Raw genomic sequence first — 8,926 nt, 5'->3', positions numbered from 1 at the left:
GTCTGCTGGCCGTCAGTGAGGAGAACTGCCAAGGCCAGGGTGAGTCCTGCCCCTCACCCCTCAGTCTTTGCAGCCTCACTCCTCACCTATAAACTAGTGGTTGCACTTACCGCCTTGGGGGTGCAAAAGTGAGTTGGCAGCCACATCAGTACAGGCCAAGGAGCCTGGGAGGTGCCTGGTGCTCAGCCTGTGCCACTTATGGCAAGCAGCCCTCCTCACCTGCCTGCGTTCTTCACAAAGCCCAGGTCAGCTAGCTCCACATCACACAGCTCACAGCGGAAGCACCCCGGGTGCCAGTTGCTGTTCATGGCCTTGATAACTCGTCCAATGATGAACTCGCCTGGAAGAGGAGAGGTCCCTGCTTGCTGGGCAGGATGTGGCTCCTGCCAAGCCCTGTCCATACTAGCGCTCCTCCAATCTCAGCCTGGTCCAAGAAGCCTTGTCTGCAGCATAGGAAGGCAGTGCCTGCAGGGGGCTTGAAGGGTGATGCTCAGAGACAAGGCAAGTGGTCAGGGAAGGGCCAGGACTGTGGGCATCCCACCACTGTGCCCTAGCCTGTCCACCTCCCAGGCAGCACAGGACTTACCACAGGATCCACAGCACGGAGCAAACAGCATTTGGAAGTCATGTTCGCAGTATTTCCGGCCCTCAAACTGCAAATGGGCCACAGACAAGACAAATAAATCACCCATCATTTTCATGAACCTCCTGCCCCACCCTCACCCCTACCTTTGTTGGGTCAGGACCTGACCTCAGGGATGGATAGATGTGGTACTGAGAGGAGGGCCTTCCAGAAGCCAGAGCAGGGCGTTGGGCCATGTGATACAAAGAGGTACAAAGTAAGGGGCCTCAGAAGGAACTGCAGAAGTGGCCAAGGCCAGCTGTCAGAAGGCCACTGCTGTGTGTTAAGAATCGTGGCCCTGTGGGTCCTGAGAACAGGCCAGACTGCAGGTAGGCACTTAAGCTGGGACAGAATGAGGTCAAGTTTGAATTATATGCATCACTTTGCCCTATTTCCTGTATCCTTTCTGTACGAAAAAGGTCACACAAGGTCCAGAGATCACACAAAGAGGCAGATAGTGAAGAGGGAAAAAAAGGGAACACAGGAGGGTCTGGGGGCAGGAGAGGGAGTGCAGGAATGGAGGCACAGGGAGAACAACTGAGTCCTGTGATCAGTGGGTGTGGACACTGCTGGGGAGCCACTTTTTGGCAGTGAGGACCAAGCATGCAGAATGCCTCTGTCTCCCTTTCTCTTAACAATTTTTTTCTTGTTTGAAAATTTGGCTTTTCCATTTTCTATAATGAGTGCCTATTAGACTGCAGCCCTACCCAGTGACCTGGGGAGGCAATAGAGGTTTAAGTTCATTCTGCAGTGATGCCTCCTGAGTGCCTACTGTATACCAGGCTTTGTTCTAGGCACATGGCCCCGCAGAACTCTGTCTATTCCTCCTGCTGCCTCTATAGCTGGCCAGCACTTCCCAGGAGAACAGAAGGCACCATGAGAATGCAACTTTTCAAGGCAGATGGCATACCCACATCCACCAGCCAGTCCCTTCAGATCCTCAAAATACACCCAGCATCTGTCCCCAGTCCTGGTCCCCACCTCCACTGTCACTGCCACTGGTGTGCTGGTAAGTGTGTAACAGCTAGCTCTCTGTGGTGTGGAGGGGGGCCCTGATGCACAGAGTTGGTGAAAACATCCCCCCACAGTAATCCCCAGCTGCCAACACGATACTGATGCAGTCAAGACGACATGGCAGGGCTGGGGATGTAGCTCAGTTGATAGAGTGCGTGTCTTGCAAGCACAAGGCCCTGGGTTCGATCCCCAGCACCACACACACAGAAAAAAAGTTTGAGACAGCGCTGGCTGCCACGCAGGTACAATAATAACCTCAGAAGCATAGATGATGGTAAAATGTAACAAAATAATTAGGAAGTAGGGAGTTTTACGGATTTGTCACCTTTGTTTTTAATAAAATGTTTACTCACTATACATTTCTACAATTTAATTTTTTAATAATGACTATTAAATAATCAGTTTGCAGGATTGAAGATCTAACAACCTCCTCTTATGAGCCAGTGAGAGCCAGTTGAGGCCCCTTCACTTTTATCTGGACCATTGTAATAATCCAGCTCTTGGTCCCACCTGGTCTCCCAGCTTCGGTCCCTGGCCCCCTGACAGTCTCCCCTAGCACAGCAACCAGAGGGGTCATTTTCCAAGATCAGCCAGATGGTGTGACTCCTCTGTTCCGACTCCAGGTTCTTGCATAGTAGAAGCCTAAGGCTCTACATGACCCTAATGGGCCAAAGGAGATCCACCTCTTTGTCCCCATCTCCTGCCACTCTCCCACTTGTTCCCTCTGCTTCCATTATGACCTTCCTACTGTTCCCTAAATACCCCCGCATCCCCCACCTTGGGCATGTGCACACACTATGCCCCCTGTGAGTGTTCTATCTGCAGACGCGTGTGTGGCTCCCCCATCTGCTCAAACATTATCTTCCCTGATCACCCACCTCCTTACTACCAAAGCACTGGCACCACAGTTGGACCAATGTACTGTCTGTTCCCAACAGAGGGCAAGTGCCATGAGGGCAGGCTCCTCTACCACCAGAGCAGGCCCAGTCCCTGCCCAGAGGAGGCTGTGAAGTCACTCGCATGGCTCAAATTTCACAGGTGAGAGACAGGCCCACACGGGTGCAACTCAAGACCCATCACTGGTCAGCCACAGGTTCCCAAGGGGTGGGCTGAGTGTCCTACTGCCTCAGAGCATCCTCACCTCATAGAAGAGCCCCTCGGGGAACGGCCGGAAGCACTGGGCACACACGAAGCAGTGCTCGTGGTACAGCTCCCCGTTGCTGTTGACGATGCGTTCCGCGGGGGCGAAGCGGGCCTGGCAGCGCTGGCACACCGCGTTGGCCAAGGCGTCCGACATGTTGCTGGAGGGAGAGGGGAACAGGAGGGAGGTCAGGTCTGGGGAGGGTCAGATGGAGCAGGTCCGAAGGGAAGGCTGCGCTCGGCAGATGCACCAGCTTCTTAAAAGGTTGAAATGGCTTTCTGAGATATGAAAATCACCCTCACCACCTTCCAGGTACCACCAGGTTGAAGCCAAGCCACCTGGCCCCAGCTTGGGTCACCCAGCACAGCTGGCCACACACGCCCCCATGACTACTCGTGAAGACATGCTAAACACCAGCATGGGCCAGAGACTGCAAGGTGCATTTCCCACAAGGTAACCCCAACCCTACAAGGCCAGCCTAGGATCTCGATCTCTACTGCTAAAGGAGCAGAGCACGGAGAGAGTGAGCACAGTCCAAGGTCCACAGTGGGCGGTGGTAGAACCTAGATTAGAAAAGAAACCCTCTTCCTGAGGGAATAAGTCTCAGGTATAGAATATAACCAAGATTCAGGCTTTGTAGTCTCACTCCTATTTAATTCTCAAGGAACCTCCAAAGCTACTATTGTTCCAGATGATGGGCCTAAGACTCAGAGAAGTTAAGTAACTCATACAAACTCACACAGCAGGTATTAAAAAAAGAGAGTCTGGATTTGAATGCAAATTGTCAGATGTCAGAGGTTCCTTTCTCTGTACCATGAGTTAGTTTCAAATCAACTATTGCCACAGAAACCTCTATTGTGAAGTCTAAAGTGTGACTCTTTGGGGTATGGTTGGGGTTGGCTTCCCTCATCCATGGTGGCTTCCCCTTGGGAGGAATGGAACCCAAACTGAACCACAGTAGACTCCCCTTATCTGTGGTTTTGCTTTCTGTGGTTTTAACCATGGTCTGAAAATAGTAGAAAACAGAAAATTCTAAACTGAGGGGGTAGTTCAGTAGTAGAGCACTTGCCTCGCATGTGCTCTGATTTCTATTCCTAGCACTGAAAAGAAAAAAAAAGATGAATGAAAGAAAATTCCAGAAATAATTCTTAGGTTTTCAATCGTGTGCCACTCCAGGTATTGTAATGAAATCTCATACCACCCTGCTCTGTGTCTCATCCTGGACATGAATCGTCCCTCTGCCAGTGTGTCCAGTGTATACTGTGTATATGTACAGTGTAGGAAAAAATGGCATTTTGGGGGCTTGGTACTATCCAAGTTTTCAGGCATCTACTGGGGGTCTTTGAACATGTCCCTGTGGGTAAAGAGGACTACACCAAACCAGCCCACACTCCCAGTTCAGAGGCCCTGAGGTCTGACCAGGAGGCTGGTCAGACTCAAAAGTATAGTTACCATGAAGCCCCAACACCCCACACCATCCTTTATGACCTTCCAAATTCCTGACACTCATACTTTTGGCTAGAAGGGCACCAAATAGGTTCTGTCTCAAGTGTCAACTCCCATGGATTGTTGGTGCCTGTCTGGAAGGGTGGGCAAAGAGGGACTGGGTTTCTTCAGTGATGTAATTGATTGATGATGTCTGCCTTGGATGTAGCACTGAGCGGCATGTCACGAGCTCATTGCCTTTAAGGATAGTTTTTCAACCTGTTTTGCCTCCCAGGGTCTGAATGCCATCCATTACTCACCCTTAGTTAAGCATTAAAGAATGCTTGAGTGAGGAGTGTGGTCTTTATAGAGCTGTTCTCTTGTAGCCATGGGGTGGGTGGAGCCAGCCTGAAGGATGTTGACACGGGCAAGAAGGATCCTTAGACAAGATGAGCCTGAGTAGGGACGGGGAGGGCTGCATCTGGTCTGGGTGTGGGCTGTGGGCTGTGAGTGTTATAGCAGGTTGCTGCCACGTAGAGACAGACTGGAAACTCTCTTGTCTTCTCTGCTTATGACTCATGTGGCAGGGACAGGGCCACAAGACTAGTCAGCAACTTGCCAGGCAGGCTGGACTTCTGAAGGTCCCAGACTATCCTGAGTTTTGGAAACCAAAGTCACCTGCTCTATCCATGTTTAGACCAGAGGAACACAATAATAGGGACATGATAGCTGGTGTCAGGAAAAGGCAAAGATGAAATGGAGGCTTTGCACCCAGCAGCCACTCCCCAGTCCTCCTAGCTCTGTGCTGGTCTCCATGAGGCAAGCCAGGTAGACCCTCAGGGACAGATGACTGACACCCTGAGTACACTGGAAGGCTGGGCTGGCTCAGGACAGGCATGGTTTCCTTCCTAGAGAACACTCAGCTTTCTCTCTGGAAAAATACACCCAAGGTGACAGGGAAGACAGTCCAATGCCCAACAATGAACATGACCTTGCAGATCTTGGAGAGGTCAGAAATCAACAGGAAATCCTGTGACTGTGGGCCTGGAATGCCCCACTCCAAGGAAATGAAACCGAATTAAGGATTCAAGTCCAGCCCCAGTCTTTTGGATCTTACCTTAAAACCCAAACTTCTGGACTCTGACCAAGAGCACTTACAGCTCATCTTCCATTTGCTCCTCAAGACCCTTTGTGGACCTCAGAGCTCTGCTCCAGGTGCTGGCATCAGGGATGGCCCCTCCTCCTCTGGCTTCCAGTTGAGCTGGCCCAACTCCCATGTGCCAGTTGCTGCTGGACAGCTGGGCCTCTGCTCAGCAGCAGTCGCTCCTTACCTGGTCCCTCAACTAGTCCACTGGACTGTAATGCGTGTTCCATACCAGGGCCCTAACAGCAGCCTTGCCATGCCCTTCTACCTTCTGCTTCATCTTCAAGTTGACACCCAGCAGCCAGCCCCTTACCAGAAGGGCTGGTCCTTCACTGGTCTGTGCCGAGTTCCCTGGCTGAGTCCCTGCGTTTCTCCGATTCAGGATTTTGCCTCCCTTCTCCTTGCACAAACTCCTGCACAGGCTCCTCCTAAAACCACTTATACCCCAGTCCAAGTCTTAGGCGGCAGAAACCCCAATGGAAACTCTGGAAGTTCCCATGGTTGCATCCCCCTGCCACGCTGAGAACACAGAGAACATTCCAGTCCACTACAGAGACAGACACCTGAATGAGCCCAGACCACTGAAGCTCAGCACCACCAGAGAAAATGTCAGCTTTCCCTGCAGGGGAGGAAGAGAGGAATTGGGCATGGCAACATAGGCAGGGGCTCGGGGCTCACCACCCAACTCCAATCCTGACAGGCCAGCCACCGGCTGCTACACCTGGAAGAAGATACTCGCTTCCTTGGTCCTCATTTCCTCTCCTATAAAGAGGCACACGGGAGCAGCAGGACTGCATGGCAGCACTGAAGGCAAGAAAGACTGGCATAAGCATGTCAAGCATAGAGCCCAGGGCCAGGCAGGCAAAGTGATGGATAAAAGAAACTGTTGTTTTCCAGCAATCAGAGCGTTCCAGAGTCCCTCCAATGGGACCAGTTCAGGGGGAGGCCTGCAGGCTGCCTGCAAGAGGGCAGAGGGTCAGAGACATGGACATTCCACGCCCTCGTCTGCACATTCCACCCAAGAACAGGGAGCACAAAGTCTACCCAGCTGTCCTCCAAGGAGACAAGTCCACCCCGCCCACAACCACACAACACACAGTACACTGCCAGGGGCCAAACCCCTGAGCTGGGGGAGAGCACAACCCTACTCTCTCAATCTGGACAGCAGACAACAAAATTTGGTGTTTGTTTGTTTGTTTTGCAGTACTGAGGATTAAGCCTAGGGGCACTCTGCCACTGAGCTACATCCCCAGCCCTTTTTATTTTTTTATTTAGTGACAGAATATCCCTAAATTTCCTGAGCTGACCTTGAACTTGCAATCCTCCTGCCTCAGTCTCCCGAGTAGTTGGGATTATAGGCATACACCATTACCCCCAGCCAACCCAAGCCAAATTGCCACAAGATGTCCCTGAGCTTGACAGTGTTTAGCAGACTGGAGTGAGGCAAAGGGAGGCTTCTCTGAGAGGGAAGGTTGCTAATTTCAGATATGGAGACTGAAACACAGGGAAGGTCACACCTGTGACCTGCTGAGGATCACACAAAATTGGATTCATGTCTCCTCCTGTCCCCTTCCAGACCTTGTTTCTTCAATAAACTCCAATCTTCCTCTATGCTGGCCTCCCATCAATCAGAGCCTAAAAGATAGTGAAAGGGCCTGGAGAGAGAAAGGGACTGGCCACAACAGGTCTGGTCACACTGAACCAGTGCTACTGAAGCCACATCATCCTGGTTATCAATCAGTCCTATGGTTTGTACCCTAAGCCAGGCCACAACCTGGTTCAGATGCTCCAGGCTGCCAAGTACTCTCTGAACCTCAACTTATTCATCTGTAAAATGGGGAAGCTCTGTCCAAGGGTTGATGGGAGGGTTAACTGAAGCCTGCAGCAACTTGTGGCACTCCTTCCCTCTTCCATCTAGTAGGTCTTTACTGAGCACCTGTGCTGTTCCAGGAACCCTTCCAGGTGCTGGGGGAAGAGAATCCCACTGCAGCACAACCTCTGAAGTTCCCAGAGCCAGCAGTTTCCACCCCCCAGCACTGCCTGGCCCTTCTCTCAGCCCTTCCCCCATGGGTCCAGTCAGAAGCCAAGTCACGGGTCACCTGGCTGCACACAGTAAACAGGAATTTACACTCTGCCACAGGGATGCTAGGAAATTAACATGCTGCCTTGGATTGCTGTCAGTGTGATACAGAAACATTACAAATCCAGGTGAAACTGTTGCAAATAACTGAGCTTTTTCTGAAGCTCTAGGCAGCTTTGTTTGTTTTTATCAAGTACACTTTAAGCGTGTCACACTGAAAGCAGAGAACTGGCAAAAGGAATGACAGAAGTTCAAAGAAAAAAAAATTGGTGCATAAAGGTGTATGGGGGTGTGGGACCTTCTCTGAGACCTGATTTTCATTATTGGGCCCATGTTCCTCCTTGCACCTTGGCCATGTTATTATGTTGCATTCATATTGTAAAAATCACTCTCTAGCATGACCCCTAGGCCATCAGTGCCCTAGCCACCCACAGCTCTGGAACTACAGTTCTCACCTCAGACACCAAGAATCATCAAGAGCCGACCAGCTCAGTCATGCTCAGGTGAACATGAACCCCAGGTTACCTACCTGAGCAGTTGGCTCCCTGGGTTTTCATCCTGGCCTCTGATGGGCCTGCAGCTGTGAGCCCAGCATGTGGCAGGCACTCCACAGATGACAGCTCTGCAGGTTGCGGGAGTTCCACTTCCCACGGGATACCTTCCCCCTTCCCTCCCTCTTAAAGCCTTAAAGAAGGCTTTAAGGGCTCAGTCCTCTATCTCCCCATCTTAAAGCCTTCTTTGGCCACTGGCACACAAGTAGCTCAAAGTACGCTCTATTTTCACTGGGTAGCATTAAGCTCTGGACTCCTTTCCTCCCTGGATGCTTCAGGCCCTCCTGCGTCTGTGACTGCAGCTCCCTGCCTCCCTCCCTGGCTCCCCAGCCTCTCCTCCCAGTCTTAGCCTCCTTTCCCACAATTCTTCCTCTATCTCCTCCTCTGGGGACCCCACCTATCACTTTGAAGCCAATGCCTCCAAGCCCTCTACTCCCATTGTACTCTTTTCCCAGCTTTTTACTGGACATTTCAGCCCAGAAGGCCCTTGGGACTCTGCAAACTCAAAAAGTCCAAGAGGCCCTCCTCTGCCTGGCCCCCTGCCATCCAGGTGCCCCTGGACCCTCCATACAAGAGCATTCTCTGAGATGTTCTGAAGAACATCCTGAGCCCCGTTGTCCCCACCTCCCAGACCAAAAGAAGTATCCACACTAGTCGTTCAGGCTTTAGGATCAGCTCAATCTAGTTCAAATCACGGCTTAGCCATTTTTTGGTTGGGTGATGTCCAACAGATTCCTTAACTGCCTTGAACCTCTGTTGGCTATAAATTTGCTCCCGTCTGAAAAGCAACAATGCAGTGACATAGGACAACTAATCTCTAACACACACCCTCAGAGGTACTGCCCCCCAAAATTTGATCACAAATGACATCAAATCCAATTTCATTAAGTGGCATCCACCCACCCTGTGGTCAACTCAAGCCCTGTACCCGAGCCCAGGGCAGCAAGGC

The 8,926-nt window shown here is 51.4% G+C and overlaps 1 protein-coding gene across 6 annotated transcripts in view; it reads right to left on the bottom strand.

The window, feature by feature from the left end:
- Positions 1–8,926, bottom strand: part of LIMS2 (LIM zinc finger domain containing 2) — a 39,245-nt gene that overhangs the window by 14,681 nt on the left and 15,638 nt on the right. For 5 of the 6 annotated variants that reach the window (XM_079130515.1, XM_079130513.1, XM_079130512.1 and 2 more), the window contains exons 2-4: positions 2,778–2,937; positions 587–653; positions 220–340 (exon numbers count right to left, since the gene is read on the bottom strand). In XM_079130515.1, the coding sequence (XP_078986641.1) occupies positions 220–340; positions 587–653; positions 2,778–2,933 (344 nt within the window). In that variant the 5' untranslated portion in view covers positions 2,934–2,937. Of the gene's footprint in view, positions 1–219; positions 341–586; positions 654–2,777; positions 2,938–5,319; positions 8,899–8,926 lie in introns of those variants that run through there. The other variant, XM_079130514.1, reaches the window with a different exon arrangement.

This window comes from Sciurus vulgaris (genome assembly GCF_902686455.1).
Source record: "Sciurus vulgaris genome assembly, chromosome: 3".
NCBI classification, from domain to species: domain Eukaryota; kingdom Metazoa; phylum Chordata; class Mammalia; order Rodentia; family Sciuridae; genus Sciurus; species Sciurus vulgaris.
Note: the sequence above shows the minus strand (reverse complement) of the source record. Positions and strands in the feature narration are given on the sequence as shown.